The sequence below is a fragment of the Lasioglossum baleicum genome, chromosome 20 (assembly GCF_051020765.1).
Source record: "Lasioglossum baleicum chromosome 20, iyLasBale1, whole genome shotgun sequence".
Lineage (NCBI taxonomy): Eukaryota > Metazoa > Arthropoda > Insecta > Hymenoptera > Halictidae > Lasioglossum > Lasioglossum baleicum.
The window spans coordinates 6,092,799-6,113,842 of NC_134948.1; the positions used below are offsets into that span (position 1 = coordinate 6,092,799).

At 35.5% G+C, this 21,044-nt stretch overlaps 3 protein-coding genes across 10 annotated transcripts in view; 1 reads left to right on the plus strand and 2 right to left on the minus strand.

Annotated features, from left to right (window-relative positions):
• The window catches only part of Sting (transmembrane protein sting), a 37,620-nt gene that overhangs the window by 16,332 nt on the left and 244 nt on the right, over positions 1 to 21,044 (minus strand). The window lies entirely within an intron of this gene.
• On the plus strand, positions 4,158 to 19,313 carry Ugp (UDP-glucose pyrophosphorylase). 8 transcript variants are annotated; one of them, XM_076444013.1, is made up of 12 exons: positions 4,158 to 4,433; positions 4,502 to 4,703; positions 4,793 to 4,947; positions 16,375 to 16,614; positions 16,713 to 16,895; positions 16,977 to 17,182; positions 17,252 to 17,327; positions 17,395 to 17,541; positions 17,618 to 17,756; positions 18,451 to 18,588; positions 18,670 to 18,836; positions 18,925 to 19,313. In XM_076444013.1, exons 1-12 carry the CDS (start codon positions 4,401 to 4,403, stop codon positions 19,135 to 19,137), a joined length of 1,899 nt encoding a protein of 632 aa, XP_076300128.1. In that variant the 5' UTR covers positions 4,158 to 4,400; the 3' UTR covers positions 19,138 to 19,313. The 8 variants fall into 8 exon arrangements, with proteins under 8 accessions (XP_076300128.1, XP_076300136.1, XP_076300129.1 ...); XM_076444016.1 differs by lacking the exons at positions 4,158 to 4,433; positions 4,502 to 4,703; positions 4,793 to 4,947 and adding exons at positions 14,892 to 15,108; positions 15,209 to 15,245; positions 16,220 to 16,327 and having other exon boundaries at positions 16,403 to 16,614; XM_076444019.1 differs by lacking the exons at positions 4,158 to 4,433; positions 4,502 to 4,703; positions 4,793 to 4,947 and adding exons at positions 12,356 to 12,497; positions 16,220 to 16,327 and having other exon boundaries at positions 16,403 to 16,614.
• Positions 5,460 to 7,879, minus strand: Dcps (Decapping enzyme, scavenger). The gene is made up of 4 exons (XM_076444045.1): positions 6,685 to 7,879; positions 6,461 to 6,606; positions 6,062 to 6,401; positions 5,460 to 5,983 (listed from the first exon to the last, which is right to left on the minus strand). Exons 1-4 carry the CDS (start codon positions 7,040 to 7,042, stop codon positions 5,799 to 5,801), a joined length of 1,029 nt encoding a protein of 342 aa, XP_076300160.1. The 5' UTR covers positions 7,043 to 7,879; the 3' UTR covers positions 5,460 to 5,798.

Consider the following 21,044-nt stretch of genomic DNA (forward strand, 5'->3'; position numbering starts at 1 on the left):
AGTTCAAAGTCGAGCGCAGAATATTTTTTTTAATACGTTCAATGCTAAAGTTTATTTCTTTCGATGGACCATCTTCTCTATATATAATATAATCTATTCGCGGATTTAATTCGAACGTAAGGCTGGTTTCATAAACAATTTACTTTTACTATTCGATTATATTGATTCGTATTATTTGTATATTTAACTAATGTGATATTTTGAAAGCATACACACGCACACACATGTGGGCACATACACGCACACATTCATATTACATATATATATGCATATATATATGTCCACCTAACTTTCCTAGCATATACACGTACATTTAATTATATTCGCAAGAATACGAGGCAAATTATATAAAACGGTGCTTTTTACATCTATAGCATGATTGCTTACTAATTACATCTTACAATCTGTAGAGAATCTTCTGACTGTATTACTTTATACTTAAAATGTTAATAATATATATTATTTGTGTGGAAATATGAATACTGTGAGAATGATGATAATGATGACAGTTTTAAGTTGCAGAAATAAATGGTTCATACGAGAAGTAAAATATATGTAACAAATCTTTTGTTGACACTTGAAAGATTAAAAGAAAGAATTGTTTTTATTAAAAAGGACAATAGAAGAAATTTATTCGTAGATTCGAAATGAAAAGTTTTAATTGATCTGGCACGAAAGCTATTAAACTGTTCTAGGGAAATGACTATAATTAAATCATAGCATCTGAATAACTCTTGAGGCAACAAATATAACAGATGGAACAGAACGACGTAAAACCATGAATCAGAATATTGTTTCTATTACACATGCATTATACGAGTATATAATGCGTGTGTTCATGATAATTATTGTGTAAAATAGAGCCGCGAATTAATTAGGCCAAAGTTGGATTATATTGTATATTATACTTTGATGATCACATCATAAAATATCATTATCATAAGGAATATATAGATGATTATGCTGCTTCCTTTTCAATTACATACTAAAAGGATGTAACTGAAACAAATAAGTTATAAAGCAGGAAAATCGTAGTTCGGTTCTGTATTTTCATTAACGTGTATATATATAACTTTTTCTAATCGAACTTAAATGTGAACAAAGTAATTAATATATCAATTTTAATTGGTACATAATTTTAAATTAAAACTCGTTCATTGCTACAACTATACATACATACATATATATGTGTGTGTGTATATGTATAATAGTAGCTGTGTGATTCTTAGCTACACATTTTGTAAGAAAAATAATGTAATAAAAGGTATTGGATTCATTATACTTACAGTGGAATCTTGATTATGTGAACTCCAAATATATATATAATATAATATTATACAGGGTATTCACGCTACTACTAGCCAGCGTCCTTTTTTTGGAAATAATAAATATTACAAGAAAAGAGAAAAGTAATACTGTCGTTTGCATGCAACGTAATGACGTATGTAATTTTTTTGTGTTTGCGTTATTTTTTGGAAATGAAGGCGCACTTTGATTTTTTCAATGGAATGCTATATATTTTTTTGTATCGTATGCTGGCTAGTAATAACGTGAACACCTGTATACGTATACTCGTATAGATTCACTTTCTTCCTAATTTATTATTTTAGGATATTTTTTATGTCTAAAATCATGAACACCGATTATCAAAGTATATTCTTCCTTCTTATTCATATTTTTCGTCCTTGCTGATATAACTATATATATATATATATATAGTTATATCAGAGTTACTTATAAATCAGGATGTTTAGATAATCGTGGTTCTACTGTATAAAGATTTTATAAATAAATTGCTATCTAGGGAAACAGTTTCAGACTTGAAATGTTAGATATATACAGTTCACTGTGCTTTCTTGATAATGTATATAGTCATGCAATGTACTTGTATATGCACTTAAATATATACTAATGTATTTCTGTTTCTATAGTATTATACAATTTTTATTGTAATAAATTGATTACAAAATTCATTAATTTTACGTCGTAAAAATATATTTTCTGTGCCAAACAGTAATCATTTAAGCGCAGTTATAATAGGCATTCTGTTTTTATTTCAATCGTAATTATCAAATTCAATCGTAATTATGATTTTATAATTAGAGATTCTCAAGTTATCTAAACATCTTTCTGTGTTTTATAAAAGCAGAATAAATTCATTCAAGTTTTCTTGCAACAGTGTGTTAATGTACATACAGATTTCACTGTAAAAACTGTTTGTAGAATTATAAAAGTGAAGGTGCATTCATTATTGTAATATTCACACACTTTCTTTTTCTTTTACTTCATACATGAATATAGAGGAAACAGTAGAGTTGCATGTTCATCGATCCAAAATAACAATTACTCCTTCAGTGAAGATATATATTAGTTATATAAATATTTTTTCAAGCATTCAGTGCGTTCCTTTAAATGAAATTGTTATGCTTCCACCGTTTGACTTCCTGCTTACTAAAATTGTACTTTTAATTTTAACGTTAAGTAAACATTACAAAATTGAAATGATACTTTTGATCTCGTAATGTCATGACAATGCACGCAAATGCCCTTTTCCTTCATAAAAATAAACTATATCTTTAATGTTACTTTTTGTTTATCATGGCTCATAAAATTCACAGAATTTTCTTTATTTTGATTAAAGACTTGGCGCTACTGAAAATTTTCTAGTCTAACGAGTACGATATATATATAGTAAATTAATTTAATCTGTGAAACTTTTTCACCTATCAAATGATTAAAGGACGAACGATTTTATACAGAGTACAATTCTTAGTTCTTGAAAACATAATATTTAATTTACATTAATTCTTTATTATATACCAATGTGCGTACAAAACATATTCATGCATAAGTATACATACATTTCAATAATATACATGTAAGTATATAAGTACATCTTATGTCTTATGTAATATAACTATTTATTTGTTCCTTATACAGGTACTTATTTGTAATTAACCGTCTTGATCTCGAAAATGTACATGACATGAATGCATTGCGTTTATTCGCAAATTTCTTCTTCGTGTTAAGAAATAGACACATCAATTTTTGGCAGAGTGTGCGTTATTAATCTATTGTATTCTTGTAAAAAGGTTGAAAAATTACATTTTCAAGCTTTTCTTTAAGATATCTTAAATATATATTATTATTTTAATCCCTTGGTTTTTAAGTAGCAGTTCCTTTTCTTGCTATAGTTTTTAAGTTGTGCGCTGTAACTATAATTTAAATTGAAATCTCTCCCTTTTCATTTATTTCTCAGCTTTCAGACGGTTCCTGTTGTGCGCCATTGTACAATAACAGAAACAGTAACGTTAATAAACCATTACTTTTTTATATGTTCAAACTTCAATCTTCTTGTGATTAATCATTTTACATAATGTACTGTGTATCGTAATTTACGCATTACAATTTACAACTATCAATTAAAGTTAGTTTAAACTATCAGAAGATTATAATCTTTGCTCATCACTAATTTTATCATAGAATTTTTGTCCAAGTAAATACGAAAAGAAATTAGGTTGGCGAGTTCCTACGAGAGAGATTTATTACAATTACTATGATTAGACTACGGATCTTTATGCATTTATGAAGAAATTGGATGGACCTAATATAAAACAGTAAAAGATTTAAAAAATTTAAGAATGTTATAATATTGCTTTTAATGTCAATTTTTATGTTATTCCTGCTTCCCAGAATCAATGCAAAACATTTTTATTTTGCATAAAGATCCGCAACTATGATAATTGTGAATGACTCACGCCACGTGCTTCTAGAACACGTGGTGTGTGTACATATGTATTTATACATAAGTTCTCCAGACTGTTTGAGCCTTCAGCCTTCAGTAGGTTTGAAAGTGTTGAAAGTCTCGAGACTTTCGGAATCGAGACGAACGAGGTTCGAGCCTGAACGTATACCTGCAGACCGCAATCTCGAAACTCGTCCGTTTCGATTCGTCTCGAGCCAGTCTCGAAACTCGTCCGTTTCGATTCGCCTCGAGCCAGTCTCGAAACTCGTCCGTTTCGATTCGTCTCGAGCCAGTCTCGAAACTCGACGGTTTTGAATATTCGATCCGATTCGTCTCGAGTTTGTCTCGGAATTCGAGAATCTCGATTTGTCTCGAGCCAGTCTCGAAACTCGTCCGTTTCGATTCGTCTCGAGCTTGTCTCGGGATTCGAGAATCTCGATTGGTCTCGAGCCAGTCTCGATCCCATTCGGCTCGGATCGTCTCGATCTTATTCAGCTCGGTTCGTCTCGAAGATATACCACAATTTGTAAAGTATAGAATGTTTAATAAAGTGATATTAATGAGGAGAGATTGAATCAGAAGTACTCGGGTTTGGGCTTGTCTCGGGAATTATTTATTGAATCGAGCGTTGACTTTTTTTTTTGTTGCATTTTCAATGAGAAAATTTGGACTTTTGAAACAATTCAAGGTATGTAATGTGTCAGAGTATTATTATGTATATATTATTGTTATACAAGTATATTTGTAATGTATTAGATGAAAAGGTCATGGGTATGGCAATACTTCGACCAAGATGCAAACGGTGATGCGGTTTGCAGAGCGTGTAAAAAGAAATTTAGAACTAGTAGCTCGACTTCAGGGTTGATAAGACACGCGGATAAAGCGCATGGTGTGCACAAGACTACGGAGCCAGTCAAGGAAGCTGATCCGACCAATCATTCTGATATCTCATATTCTGGTAAGTATACAGTGTAGCGATGTAGTACTCTTGGAAACTAATCTTGAACTTATCGGAGCCTTAGTACATGTTCTGTTACATCTATTCAGATAGCGAGGACATCAAAAATGTGAATCTTATCGAAGTGGACCTACAACCGTTTAGTATTATAGAAGAGGTAAACTTCAAGGATTATTTCCAGAATCCTGAGTATCAACCTCCGGTAAAGAGGGTGAAAAAGAGTCATCATGAGCAACTGGAAGAGGTGAGTATACGTATTCACATCATGATGGATGCATGGAGGAGTATAATGACCATTCTTCACTTAGCGACATTGCACATTATCAATACCAGACCAATGTCAACGTGTTTACGTTATTATATGTACTTCAAATTAGGGCTGTTATTTTTCCAAAGCTTTTACTCTTCGAAGATTCAAAGGAACGAAGTGTACGAAGTTTCGAAGTATTGAAAAATCTTTCAAAATCTTCGACTTTCGAAGGAAAGTATCAGCCCTATATACTTCAAATGTAAATGTGTCCACTTATCCCTAACAGCACAGCATTGATAACCTTCCTTTCCGTTTTCCTCCTTGTAATAGAAATTAATACGTTGATATTGGTCTGGTGGACAGTCTTAAATATCAATAACTTTTTAACTATCTCTTGCCATGTTGCGCATGACTGCAATATGAAGATGACGAAGTTCAAGACTGTCTTAATTTATATATAATACCTATAAAGATATAAAAATAATTTAGAACAGGGAAAGAATGAACTATTTATTCTTCTTTTATGTTATTTATTATTTTGAAGTCTCCTATTTACTTATTGAATTAATAATAAATGATTTTAAATACAGAAATGCTTGATATTACCTATTTACTTCAAATGAAAAAGATAACAATAAATATTTAATACTCATTACAAAAAGTTTTTATAAACCATTTATATCACGATGACGAAGTACGAAATGCTTTGCAATCACAACGTTACAAATCACATAAATAATAATATTCACATTCGTATTCTCAGGATGCTATACGTGGTGTATTTCATCCCTTATATTAACATGTAGAAAATATATCGTTTGAACATGTATTACTTCCTAGCTGTACTATTTTTCAACTTCATCGGACTCAGATTTCACTTCTTTTATAATACCTTCCTCTATAAATTTAGTGCACAGAGGATCTTTCGCAGCTACCACGTACGAAAGCACAGCTTTTGTATAATAGTCAGACATTAATTCGAGATTTCTTATAACCATGGATAAAAGATGTGCTTTCTCTACGTATATACCTGCACAAAAAGAATATTCATTAATATATTATTTGAACAGCTTGTAAAAACATGCAGCCGTTTATATTTCGTATTTACCTGGAGTTTCGAACATTAGATACGCAAAATGTACGTGAAGATGATAATACGACGGTTGATAGTGCAAATATATCCTAAGCTGAGAAGGATTTATATCAAATTTTTTAGCGATTGCTTCTGTCCCAGCATCCCTAATATTTTTTAATAGTGGAAGATGAGACGCGTTCAACTCTCTTATCGATTGAATCCTTTGAAAAGGCAGTGCGATTAATTTCAAGGTGTTTTTCTGGCCATTCCATTTTAAATCATTTACTAGTACAAATCCAGTCTTCTCATCCTTATTATCCTCGAATACAACTTTGTCCTGTTCCGCCTTGTGCTCCAGAATATTATATACCCACTAAAAATTCATTCGAACAATTAGATATTCAACATTTCGTATTAAACAACCAAATATACCTGTAAAGAAAAATTGTTCGACTCTATATGCGGTAGAGTAATTTTCTTATAAAGTTCATACGTTTCATCAACAATATACAGTTCCTTCCTTTTGAATTTGTCGATATGCTTTTGCGTCGCAGGATGTATTAGCATCACGTTTAAACCTTGAACAATACGTAAATGCTTAACAAATATATAAAACGAAAATATTATGATGTAAATACATAGTCGCGACAACGTACCATTGCATTCTTTCAGTGCAAAACATTCGTAATTCCCGTAAATATCATTACTGTAAAGTTTCCGTATACTTGTGTCTTTACTGAACAATTGTTTCTGCAAAGACAGCGGGTCGTCTGAGAATTGCGACTTTTCAAACAAAATAACGCTAGAGCCTTTGTGACCCTTAAACACTCCTTCGACGCATACTTGTTTCCTCAAACAATTGTTTTGCAAGACCTTTTTTACTTCGAAGTCGCACAAACAAATGTCGGTTTCGTGTATATTGTCAACATTTTCAGACGCGTTCTCCGTGTCTACTTTGATTTTCTTTGCCGGACAACATTGGTCTCCGTCGTTGTTTACAGGCATCTCCGCCATTTTTAATGATGTCCAAGTGTCCAAGTAATAATCCTTTTACTTCTCGAACGAATTAGTGCAAAGTCTATTTCAACTGTGCGATATTACTCTGTTTATTCTTCTCAACAGAATACAGTGTAAATATATTTGATTGATCAAATTATTTTTATTCAGAAATTGCGGAGTTTAGTTTCTGAGGTTATGTTACATGAGACAAGTGGATTATTTACAGTAAAAATGTGAACATTTCCGTTCCATAGAATCGAACGTTTTCTTATTATGTGTATTTATTGAAAGTGATGTCTTGAGATGATGATTGTTTGACAAAAAACGCGTCATAAGTGTTACGTGTTATATATACATACAATACACGTGCGCATATTATCTAAGGAACTACAGGATCCGCAGATTGAGTACAACTGCCACATATAGATGTTGTACGTTGTACATACAAAATCCAAACACGGTGGCTTGGATCCAAAGCAGACACTTTATCTTTTTGTAACCTTTGCTACATTATAAAAGTCGTTACGTTAGGAAGCAACTTCTAGTGGATCTTAGTGGTTGATAACAATGCTGCAAGTAGATGATAGAAAGGTAATGCATCAATTCACTTCTTGTCCAGTACATCTGTCTCGATAAGATTAGCGAAAAACGAGTAACCGCATTATCAGTAATTTTCCATTCTCTATCTAAATATACAGTCGACTTTACTCTCCGTGTGATCCGTGAGATTTTCTAACGACATTAAAATGCTTCGTAATCGAAGCGTTATAAGTAATGTATTGTTCTTGTTAATTCATCCCCCCCTAATCCTTGCTCTCCTTATGCGTTTATATAATTTATTTTCCTGCTGTATTGAGGTTATGTATTCTTTTAATGAACAGCGTGTTATCAAGAACGGGCTACTGTGACCAGTACGATTGTCGTTTTCATTGTTTCGTCTATAAGTGTTATAAATAACATCTGTTTATTTCTTCCTTTTCCTGACGTTGCAGTAACATAGAATGTTAACATACAATTTCGTACGAGTTGTAAATAAATATGTGCATTTCATCAACATCCGATATATGTAGAAGGCCACCTATGACTGCATTATAAATACCGAAATTGAAATGTTATAAATAATGCATCGCGCACGATATGTAATATTAGCAATCGAAAATGAGTTTCGTCTGCTAATTTTAAAGTTATGAATACGACTGCTTCTATTACATCATTTATTAGTGATGATGAAACCGGATCACTGTTCGAGTTCGATTTATTCGCTCGAATTACGGCATAGTAGATCATGAATTTATTTTATTCCTCTTATTTAGTATTTTTGTCGTTTAATTTTTATAGTACAGCAGAGGGAAGTCTAAAATCCGCAGCCTCGTTGATCAGTGAAGGTCATCGACAAAATCGGTGTTTCCAAATAGTCAAGTTATTTGTTATTTCCTGCTAGAATCGTATACGTCGTTATATGCTATTATAAAAATATATATCGACTAAATATATAAATATAACTAAATATATAAACATATATCGACGATATACATAATACAGTTACGCACATAATTGATCACACACACTTTAAATCAGAATAGCTTTAAAAATGGCAGTTGTAAGCCGAAAATCATGAAAAATTGCAATTTTCACCACTTTTGATTCGTAATCCAATTAAGGAATTCCAATGAAATTTTCAGAACGTATGTAATTTATACGAGTTTACAAAAAACATCTTTGAAATTTTCGTTATTGGCCCAACTAAAAAAATTGTAAAAATCAATTTCTACTATTGTTTTTCGCAATTCCGACCAAATGCATTTTTTCAACACATTTATTAGACGTCATTTACTAAACTAATTCTTCTAGCCTTATTGAGAAATTGAAGTCATTTGGTTCATTCACAAAAAAGTTATTCTGATTTAATGTGTGTGTGTGTGTGTGTGATCAATTATTTGCGTAACTGTATATGTATACATATATTTGTATTCCTAATATAAATTATTTTTACAACGTCATATAATACTGATGACGTATACAATTTTAGCAGGAAATAAAAAATAACGACTACATATATGAAAACACTGAAATATAAAAATTAAATGATAATGTATAGATGTATATCGTCGATATATTGACGAAGTATATGGGTGGAAAATATTTTGTTTTTCCACTCGATAGGTTGTTTAAATAATATCTGCCTTCCTCGTTCCGCGTCCCACTGTTGACATAACGATAGAATAGTATTATCATCTCTTAGGAGTCTTGTTACATAACGTTATGTGGCGTAGATTGTCTGCGGTTACACTTCATTTGTCTATTGAAGATGCTTGCTTCCACAAACATAAGTGCTACACATATATCACCACTTGCCACTTGTGTACCTAAACGTACGCATCAGCAATGTATTAAATTTTGAGAATAACTGTACACGGAAAGATTAATTAATCTTCTCGAAGATATCTCGATAAGGAGTTCAAGTATTTTTACAATATTTGCACAGACAATACTACTCGAACCGAAGTTGATTGTTTCCTGAAAAATAAACCTTTGTTAGAACACGTCGTCCCTGATGTTTACGATCGTGGTCGAATCATAGCGTTCGATTTCTACATACCGATAACCTTCTGATTCAGTGATTAGTTCATTTCGGACGGTTTGTGAAACTGGCACTAGATTCGAGATCAAATAAGTCACTGTTTGTCTCATTAAATCCCTAAGATTTCGTTCGTAAATACGGCCCCTCGTTTAGAAGATTATAAATTCGATATTAAGTGACGGATGGTATTATTCCGAGCACAGCTGACGTCTTTTATACCGAAACGTCTGTTAGTATGCCGTCATTTAGCTGCTATCATTTATATCGGTCACAGTTCTCGTTGTTCATTCATTTTCTATAATTTGATATGCCAATTTCTTGGTCGATTTTACTGTTAATCAGTCAATTCAGTCGGTTTATATCATTTTATGAAATGATTGTACCATTAATTTCACGGTAAATGATGTTGTGAATTCGTGTTCGATAAGAAGCCAGTGAGGGGCTCTATGAGCGGTCCTTCCCCAACGATCTACAGATAAGTAGCCGCTAGGAACGTTCCTCGCTCACCATTCTAAATCAGAGAATAATGGTCCGCTCTATCTAAAAGCATCATTGTAAATTTAATCGATATCCACAATAAAAAATATTTTCAACAATTTGTCTTTTAGTCGCACAGTAATTTTCCCAAACATTTCTGGAGAAGCAAACAAAGTCGAAGGCTATTCTAATGTTTTCCTAAGCTCGCCCGAAGAATGCATAGTCAAGTAGATAGCGGATGCAAATTCCAACTGGGGAAAATTCAAAACACAGTACATAAAAAATACACGATCCTAACAAAATTAGCCGAGTGTGCACTTTACACGTTATATTTCTCCTTTTCTGTATTTATAGACAAAAATAGGCCATCCCCTGTGTATTTCTTAATGGCGTAGTTTCTTGGTCGCAGGATTTCGTAAAATTATCTTCGTAAAAATGAATTATGTTTCGATAACAAGTGTTTTGAAAGTGCTGATGCGCAATGCGGCGATCAATTGATAATAATCATTTGTGTTAGTACTTTAGCTGTTGGAAGCCTATCGATAGACTTTTCATACAGACTCTTTCATGGAAAATATTTTTCAGCACAATGAAATTAGCGAAAAATCTGTGTAGCATGTCGTTCGTTATCATTGCTCCCGTCATTCTTACGAAGCAATACGTGCCAGTCGCAAAAGGCTTCTGTCATGATTGCTATTGTAAATACACATTGCACAATTCTAATCGCGTCTATCTATAATGACTCGCATTAATGCTCAGGGATAACGTCTGAAACATGTGTGGATTTCGTCTTGTGTCTCTAACCGTCGGGTCCGCGACGACCCGCAAAAATATACGCATAGGCATCTCGATCAGATTTTTGTCTCGGCTCGCGTAATCGCTGGCGTGGGTCATGCGACACACCCGGCCACCGGCAACTAGTCGCGCAAGGGTCAACCCGAAGTACCGTGGGGTATTTCACGGGTGTACAAATAAAAAAAGAGCAATACCGAAACCTTATCCTTCATACCTTTAAAGGTAACTGTACCGCAACCGGTCAAATGACCGCTTTCACATTATTTATTTTTTAATCATTGAAATGATAAAGATGTGCTTTCATTAGAAATTATTCAATAATTTCCTTCATTCGAGCACGTGTTATTACAAAAATCGTGAAAAATCTAAATAAATTCAAACTTGTAATTTTTATAAAACGATATACGATTTGCACCCGGTACGGTTAGTGTTAACTACGTCGGATAATAAAAATTGTACGAGTTTTTCCCGACTTTTCGGGTCAAATAGCCTACTGCTGTGCGTCGCGTCGTTGCGAAATGTTCTCGCGCCATCTTGAAAGCGGTCTAACAAGGGTCCCATCTGTTCCATAATTAAGCGGAAGACCCTGTGTACCGATAAGAAATTCTAATGCCGTGACCTAGCGGCGATCCTATAAACTCTAACCTAATCGTTCCCGATAATAAAACGAAGAAGTTAGCCGAGGGAGCATCACGCGTCAATTGCGAAGTCACGTTGACCGATTATGATAGAGGAGCAAGCTCCCGAAGGCCGGGCCCTGATAATAATTGGAACCTCTAATGGACACGGATATAAATAGCCGTATTTTTATAAATGGCCCGCCGACGGTCCACACCAAAATAAACGATACATCTCGATCAACGTTGCTTCCGAGGTCCTAATGTTACAGAAACATTTACAGAAACATCTAGCTGACACTTTTCTGATTAAAACGAGGCCAAACACGATACAGCTTGTGTCGCGTTCACACGTTTAATCCACGATATAGTGGAGACCTCTCTTATCCGAACAGATCAGTGAAACGTGTGCTGTATTCGGGAGTTTTATTCAAGGACAAACGTACAAATTAGAGAAATCCTGGGTTTCACTTAACCTTATTCTCCAATGTGTTTTCGGAACGAAAAATTACAAAATATTAAAAAAAAAAGACTCGATGTTATTGGTTCTTGTTTCTTCTGATTTCTCAAAGCCTTCGAAGGCCGTTCGTTGACAATACGGGAGAAACAATGGTCCGGCACGCGGCTCGAGTCGCCTAGAACAGCGTGCTGATAGGCTGATAGCACAACTATGCCACATTTGATGATTTACGCGAGCGCAGCGCGTACACTTCGCGGTCAATCGTCGGCTCACGTGCCCGCGTCGTGTCGCCTGCGCCGCTTCTGGACTCTGAAATCGAAAACGAGAACTTCTCTCTCTCCCACTCTCTCTCTCTCTCTCTGTCTCTCTTATCAATCTGTCCTCTCCTTCCACTCCCTGTCCATCCCTAATCTCCCATATCCCCGTGATCACGATTTTTGGAGCCGTTCGGCGGGAAAGATCGCGCGCGCGTGCTCGCCGATTCGAAACCGATCCGAGACCGTTCAGAATCGGTTTACCCATGAGACAGCGTCGTCGAACGTAAGTGAACAGAGTGCGCGAACTGTTCGCGGAGCGAAACGATCCGATCGTCGGCCGTTCGATTTTTTTCCGCGGGCCAGTGTGACTTTTCTTCGCGCGTTTTTCCTCTCTTCTCCATTCTTTTTTCTGTCGGCGGACGAACCGTCCTTGACGCGGACGCTGTTCGATTAGCGCGAGTGCGATTAGGCTTGTTGATCAGCTAGAGAGCGTCTGTTTGTGTGCATGGAGATCATGGGCTACCGGGGTTCGCCTAACCAACGGCTGAAATTAACCGCCTAAAATTGCGTATTTTTGTTTGGGATAGAAGTGGGGACAGTGGATAATTGATCAATTTAGTGCGGAATTTCAGCGGCTGAATCTTCGCGTGACTGCTGTTTGTTTCAGCTAATTCCGATAACTTGAACATCAGGTTTATTTACTGTTGTACGAAGAGACAAGTAAAAAATACAATTTCTCCAGATACACATAACAATGGACAGAATCGTTCCAATTCGATTTTTTAAGATTTTTAAGTCATATATATATATATTTTTTTTAACGATACCTTATATTTCTTCGTAGATATTATTGTAGAGCCGAAAACGACGAATTCAACGACTACCATGACCATACCATTACGATCATTTATTCTCGAGATGATTCGTGTCTGAAAGAATGAGAACAAGTTACCTTTCAGACACGAATATCTCGAGATCGAATGATCGAAACGGTATGGTTATTATAGTCGTCGGATTCGCCTTCTCGCGCGCTACAATAATATCGAAAAAGAAACGCGAGGTTTCATTTTTAAAAGATACCAATGATTTTGAAGTTTCGTTAAAAGATGATCTTGAGAAATAATTCGTTTCACTGTTACATGTGTCTCTTGAGGTAGTACAACTTCCATAGTTGAAACAAAATTCGCACGCGTTCGAACCGCAAACAGCTGTTCAAAGTTCGGCGTGCCGAAAACTCGAATAAACATAAACAATCATTTAATCTCGTACGTCGTCTGATAATGCCACCGGCGTGGCGATATTTCGCTGGCTGATTACTATACCGAAGATCTTTATGCGAAATAAAAATTGTCTAACCATTTCTCTCATAAACGCATAAAATGATTTACTTGTACAAATCGTTTTGAAAGTGTAGAGAAATAATTGGTTAGTGTCTGATCGCATAAAACAAATACAAAACTATAGATATACTATTGTTTATTGTGTAACGAGAGAAAACGGGTACTGGCCTGAACGCCTTATCGACGGACGACTCAATATCGCGTCAAAACGAATATTGTCATCTGTTGCGAATGACGCGAAGTGCATCGGATGCATACCACGTGCACTTGGAATCTCATTCGATTGTTGTTAATATTTCTGTGCTGCCAATATTGCGGGTTTGTTTGCTATAAATTAACGCGCGAATTCATTAATTAACGGACTTACGAATTTCTTACGGAATGATAATCTTACACATTATAATGATAAACAACTGTTCGGGTCATAATTGCACGCAAATTTTTGCAATAAGGAAGACAGGATTGCATGTAATTGTTTAAAACATTAGATAACATGCGAGGACAGTGAATAAAATTATCGGGAGTGAAGTTAAAACTTAAATATGCATATTCCAAAAATATATCAAGATCGCGAATAAGTGGTTGAAGAGGCGGGTGGGGGGAGGAGGGGGGGGGGATACGACATAGAGCCTTCAAATTTTTCTAAAAATTTCGAAAATCACACTTTTTTTTCTTAATGCATAAAGATACATAGTCTAGTTTTCAATCAAGTTTAGATCGGGAACAATTGATGGTCGCGTTACGTCACGATGCACCGAGTGCTCGTGAGCAACAAACTAATATTGTTCGGTGCAAAGAAATCTGCTGGTCACCGTAATTATTAACGATGCTCCGCTGAATATGCTGGTCAGTGCGAGCCCGCGTCATTTCATGAGAATTGCCTTTACAAAGACGTAAAGATAATGGCTAACGACGGGCTGCACAACTGATAAACGTTATGCGTGGACTTTGCAATTAATTTCAAGTGCTGACTTATCCAGACAATTCAATCATCGAAGTCATACTTAAAATGAAAGACATTCCCTCAAGTACAATTAGTAAAGTAAAGTTTTGATCTGAGCCGGACGGAGCAGCACGATCTTAGTCAGTTCGCCTGCCCCTTCCACTTTACTAATCCAATTCTTCTTTGAGATTATAGAAATATAGTTGGATTAGTAATTATATCAAAATATGAGAATGATTGACGGGTTTGTTTGCCTCGTCAACGAGAACACATTCTCGTCGAATCGTACACATTTATTCAGGGCAAAATTTAATTTCAAATTCAATCAAATTATTTTCATCTGAATGGGAAAAGATACCGCAGTAATAGGTACGTTTACCCTAATTTCTGTCCAGACCTGTCCAAGCTTTGCTTGTAACACACAGAACCCTTAACCGACGTGAGCTTACAATGACTAATGTCCTCAATTGAGAAATAGAATTGATTACACGCGAAGAAGAATCGCCTAGCGTAATTCCTGCAAACATTTCGTAATGCGAGATAATACATACCGCGATTTGTCGTCATCGATGAGAGGCTTTAGGGGTTTAATCGTCACATGTTATCATCTGGTACGAACGAGATCTGTCGTTGCAATTTAAGGAAGCGAACGTCAGAATGATTTGCACACTCTGCTATCATTTTCTATTTTTCTCTTTTCTCTTCAACAAGTTCATTATCGAGCGCACGGTGGATTTTCTGAACGAAGGTTACGAGAATTCCTTTTGATATTTAAAAATTAATTTCAACTTTTGGAATTCCCTTTAATTTAAATCTTAGTTTCTGCGACATTTTGGTAATTTTAATAACCATTTCCTCAATTTTCTAAAAACAATATTCAATCTTTATTCTAATTAAGAATATAGACGGTGTTCCGATTAATTGGGATACGCATTCGAAATAAAAAAACATTACATTGAGTAATTATAATTAAGTATAACTACTCAAGGATCAGCTCGGTTCACGTTTGTCTTACATACGTACTAACATGAATATTTATGTCTAATACTTTGGGTATTATTTAATGTATCGTTTCTCGGTTTCTTTTTTTTTCGCGTAACTGATATTTGCAGCATGCGCGACGACGATAAGTTATCTCTACCGTAATTCTCCGTCCGTTATCTCGGATGAAAGTGTAGGGGGAGAAAATTTCTCGGCTAATCTGAAATTATTATACATGGAAAATTCGGAAACTCTTTTCTATGTACATTGGCTTTGGTGATAGACACGGGTGACGAACAGGAGCATCTGCGATACTTGGAGAATTTAATTATCAATTGGAGAACAACATTGTTCGATGCATATTCGAATTTGCGATAGAAATCTGTAAATGCTTTATTAATTTCATTTTTGTCAAAAAATCTACCTACTCATATGAAATAAACAGTTTAGCTAAAATTGCATAAAAAAAATTAAAAATTATAAAATAAGTTTGTAAAACGCATGAAATCCGTGTTCTCATGACTTGCTGTGTGAGACCGTGTCTCGGAGCCGACAGAAAAAAAAAAAAGAGAGAAACAATTTTCGAAGCGTTTCAAACAAAACCGAAATTGTCCGCCACGTTATCGTAATTTTGCGAAAGATTTCGTGCGTCATATCGTGAATCGCATTCTCCGACGGAAACGATTGTCCGACGACCCGTTTCGCTCCGAATTTCATCCGGGATCTGTTCTGTTTGATTAGACATCGAAAGACAAAAGCGAATTAAGCGAAATAAACCGGTTGCCATGCACGATTACGCAAAATTGAACACCGGGAACGGCGGGGCTGCGATGATCGCCAAGGGGAAAGGTATTTATCGAATTCAGATTCTATCGGCCCGCTAAATAAATTCGCAGGCACGTGGTCATCAACGCAGTCCCTCAGATACACAGGCATTTCGCGAGAGGACCAAGAGGGATGCCCTAGTCGAGCTGCAAACAGAATTGGAGAAGCTCCAGGCCACAGCAACCACCGATGAAGTCAAGGATCTATTCGAGAGGCAGCTAGACGGATTCACGCACCTGTTTAAACGGTTTCTGCAAGAAGAAGGACCTTCTCTAGAATGGGATCGCATTCAGAAGCTGCCAAACGATGCGGTGAGATTTGCTTCATCCTTTTTCCTTCATTCCATCCGATGAGAAAGTCGTTTGAGTATGATTTGAAATAATATTTGAAAATGATCTTTTATTTCTAGATCAAAGATTACAATTCTTTGCCAACCCCGGAAGGAGAAGAAGTGAAGAACCTTTTAAATAAGTTAGTCGTTATCAAATTGAATGGTGGCCTTGGAACTAGTATGGGATGCCATGGACCAAAGTCTGTGATAGCTGTTCGAAATGGACTCACTTTCCTGGACCTCACGGTCCAACAAATTGAGGTAATCTATACGTAAACTGTGCACTATTAAACGATGGTAAAGACTGTAATTTGATTTCTATCTATTTCTCTTTGTAAACAGTACTTGAACAAAACTTACAATGCCAATGTACCTCTCATCCTGATGGACTCTTTCAACACCGACGATGACACGCAAAGAATTATCAGAAAATACAAAGGGATAGATGTTGACATCGAAACCTTCAATCAAAGTTGTTATCCTCGCATTAACAGAGACTCCCTACTTCCTATCGCAAAAGATTGCGATGTGCAAGAAGATATCGAAGCGTAAGAATACCAATAATATATTTTTATCCCGTCAGTTATCATGATCGTACATTTACATTTAATTTACAGGTGGTATCCACCAGGTCACGGAGATTTCTATGAAAGCTTTAGAAATTCAGGTTTATTGAAGAGGTTCTTGAAAGAAGTACGTTTCTTTCTAACAATTTCTACCGACGAAAGTGACAAAGGTAATGACTGTTTTATTTTTGCAGGGCCGTGAGTATTGTTTCATCTCAAATATCGACAATCTTGGCGCAACCGTGGACTTTAAGATTTTAAAGTTATTGTTGGAAAAACGTGAGGCATCACCCCTTGAATTCGTTATGGAAGTTACTGATAAAACTCGCGCCGACGTCAAGGTAATGTCAGCGGTAGAGCAAGGTTTTGAACTTTCCCATCGAGCAAACGTTTCTATGGATATTTTTTCAAATTTAGGGTGGTACATTAATTAAATACGAAGACAAGCTTCGCCTTCTTGAAATTGCACAAGTTCCGAAGGACCACGTGGACGAATTTAAATCTGTGAAGACCTTTAAGTTTTTCAACACGAATAATTTGTGGATCAAACTTAGTGGTACGTATGACCGTGCTCCTTCTTGTAACCAGGGACTTCTACCGAAATGTGAAATTCTGGTCGTACCCACATAGCACAGCCTGGCATAGCTACCAACTGACCCAGCATGCAGAGCCCCTGACCTGCAGGTTACGGGCAAACACAACGCTTGGAGCTGCTCGAGGCCCAGGCAGGTCGATTTTGTTCGGGCCCCTGTGCGCACCAATGTGCCGCATATCACCTGCAAAAGCTCGAGCCCAGGGCCTGCAGGCCGGGCCGGTTTTTGAGAGGGCAGCACGGTCACACTAATGTGGCCAATCAGGCCGATGCCAGTATACAGAACACAAGGCGGGTCGCATGAATGTGGCAGAAGTCATTAACTTAAAAAAATAAGACTTTTGAGGGCGATTTGCCTAGATTGATCTTTTATCTAGCGTTTTTGACTACTGACAAAACCCCGTGTTTGTATTATCACGAAATGAGAACGCGAATCCCGCACCCTTGCAATTTTGCAAATGGGCCGATTATTACCGGCCCGGCCTGCAGGCCCTGGGCTCGAGCCCCTGCAGGCGATATCCGCGCATTGGCGCGCACAAGGACCCGGCCAAAATCGAGCCGGCGTGCTATCTGGGTACTGTCTCGTAAAAGTATTTTGTATTGTCACAACTGAAGAAAATGTTTAGCCAGCTAATGTAGACACAAATTGATTTTACAGCTATTGAAAGGGTTGTTTCGACAAATTCTCTGAACATGGAGATTATCGTGAATAATAAGACCTTCGCGAATGGTCTGAACATTATCCAGCTGGAAACAGCTGTAGGAGCAGCAATGAAATCATTTGACGGGAGTATTGGTAAGAAATGTCGCCTACACACCTTGTAGAGCTTGTCATCTGTACATTCGTTATCATGTAATTTTTGTAACTGCATTATAGGTATAAATGTGCCACGTAGCAGATTTTTGCCAGTAAAAAAGACCTCAGATTTAATGCTTGTTATGAGTAATTTGTACACTCTCCGCAATGGTTCCTTAGTAATGAGTCCTCAACGAATGTTCCCAACAACACCCCTTATAAAATTAGGCGATAATCATTTCTCCAAGGTTATTATTTTTATCATATTTTACACGAACTTTACCGATCTATCGAATAAAAGTAATTGCGAATGCCTAATGGGAAATTTTCTTCCAGGTGAAAGAGTTTCTTACCAGATTCCCAACTATACCAGATCTTTTGGAGTTGGATCACTTGACGGTGTCAGGTGACGTTACGTTTGGCAAAGGTGTCACTCTGAAAGGAACAGTGATCATCATCGCAAATCATGGAGAACGCATAGATCTTCCATCGGGCACAATTTTAGAAAACAAAATAGTCTCCGGCAATCTACGTATTTTGGATCATTAAATGATTTATATTTTTAATAGTATAATACGTTTCCTATGAGAAAACTTAATTGTGTCTTAAATGAGAGTATGCATGTTATAATTGTACATTGGAAGAAAAAACTAACATAGAAGAACCTATAGGCGAGATAATTTAAATTTATAATGCAAAAATAAAGAAATACTATTTTGATCGTAGTAATGAAGAGATAGTGAAAGTTTTAGTCAAGCGTTATGTTAAAATTTTTGTTCTTTATATTTCTTTATCCTTTATATAGTTATTTGTTTTGAGTTGATTGAATCGCAACCACAAGCTTCGTACTATATATATATAATTATATTGTATATAATTTATATAATTATTATTATATAATTATTACGTTGTACTCGATTACTTAGTAGACTAAAATTTGTTAATTGTTCCTCTTATTTTCAGAACATTGAAAATATCAATATTAAATATTGTATACCTACGTGTTCATTAACTTTATCATTTTCATTTCTCAGTACAGGGAGATTTGTGACAAGTATACAGTATGTGTTATATTTTATTCTGTGCGAGAGCTATAGAAATGAAAAAAAGTGAAATATATAGGAGAACTGTATTTAATATATATATTTGTATGTTATTATAAATGCATAAGCTTGTCCCGTTTAGAAAACAAGAAAATGTACATATTTCAGTGTTTCGTTACAGAATCTTTCGTAAAATAAAAACTCGAGTTGTATAGAAATTGGAATGTAACAAAAATATCTTATAATATCGTAGTATCATTGTTCAGTCAGAAAATCTGGAATACGGTGAGACACCCTGTATAAGTTACCCTCTCTCTCTGCCTCTCTCTGCCGGTACCGGATACCGGATCGGGCACGTGACATTGTGACACATGCATGACCTTATATAGTGTTAGATATATCACTAATCACACTGTTCAAAAATGGAATATCTCATGAGAAAATGAACATCCGACGTTGATTGGCTTCGGGAGATCTCAACGGGACGATTTCAATTTGAAAGTCATCCTATTTATCACTGAAAAACAATAAACATTTCCCTTGTGTCGAAAAAAAAAACACTAAATGACATAAACATCATAAACGATGCCGAGTCAGCTAACTAACAAGGGAAGGACCCCAAGTGTCCGACTTCGATTTTGATAATCTTTTGTGAGACGATGGTATATGGATCCCGAATGACGTCTGCAAAATATTAGGTGTAGTTACTCAATAGTTTTAAAGATACATATAAACAATTATACTCTTTATTATTTTATTAAAACAGTCGGAATCAAAAGAACCGTTGCACTAATAATATGCATACTAATAATTTATCTCTATCTACACCCAATAAGCAAGAAGTTTCACTTCTGTCGCGCGTAGACTCCACGCACACGATTTTTAAAAATTAATTATGTATTCAAGCGAGTATCTCGTCGGTGATTTGAACTCGCGTCGTTTCATAGAAATCAAGTTTGTTTAATTTCCGTTCAAATTAATTTTGATGTTATATTCAAATTGAATTGTTTATTTATTATTAATTCTGATTGTCTGTTACAGATTTCGCGGGAAAAGAATCCATCGATCGAAAAACCATATTCATAGCCCAGATCGATACTACTCGATGCTTTCGATAATCGAAAGCGTAACGTAGTGTCATGGCGCACTTTCTTCAAAGCAGGAGAGGACATGAGCGTGAGTATTTACTTACAAATTATATTTCGAATTATACTACGATATTGAACACCTTTCTTAATACCCTTAATAATAAATATTCAATTTGAATTATTTATTTCCTATTAATTCGGATTTATTCTTGTGTCGAGTCAAGGTTATTTATTTTCGATTGGAACTAATTTTGATTTTCTATTCAAAATGAATTATTTATTTATTATTAATTCGGATTTAGTCTCTGACTGTTGGTCAATTGAA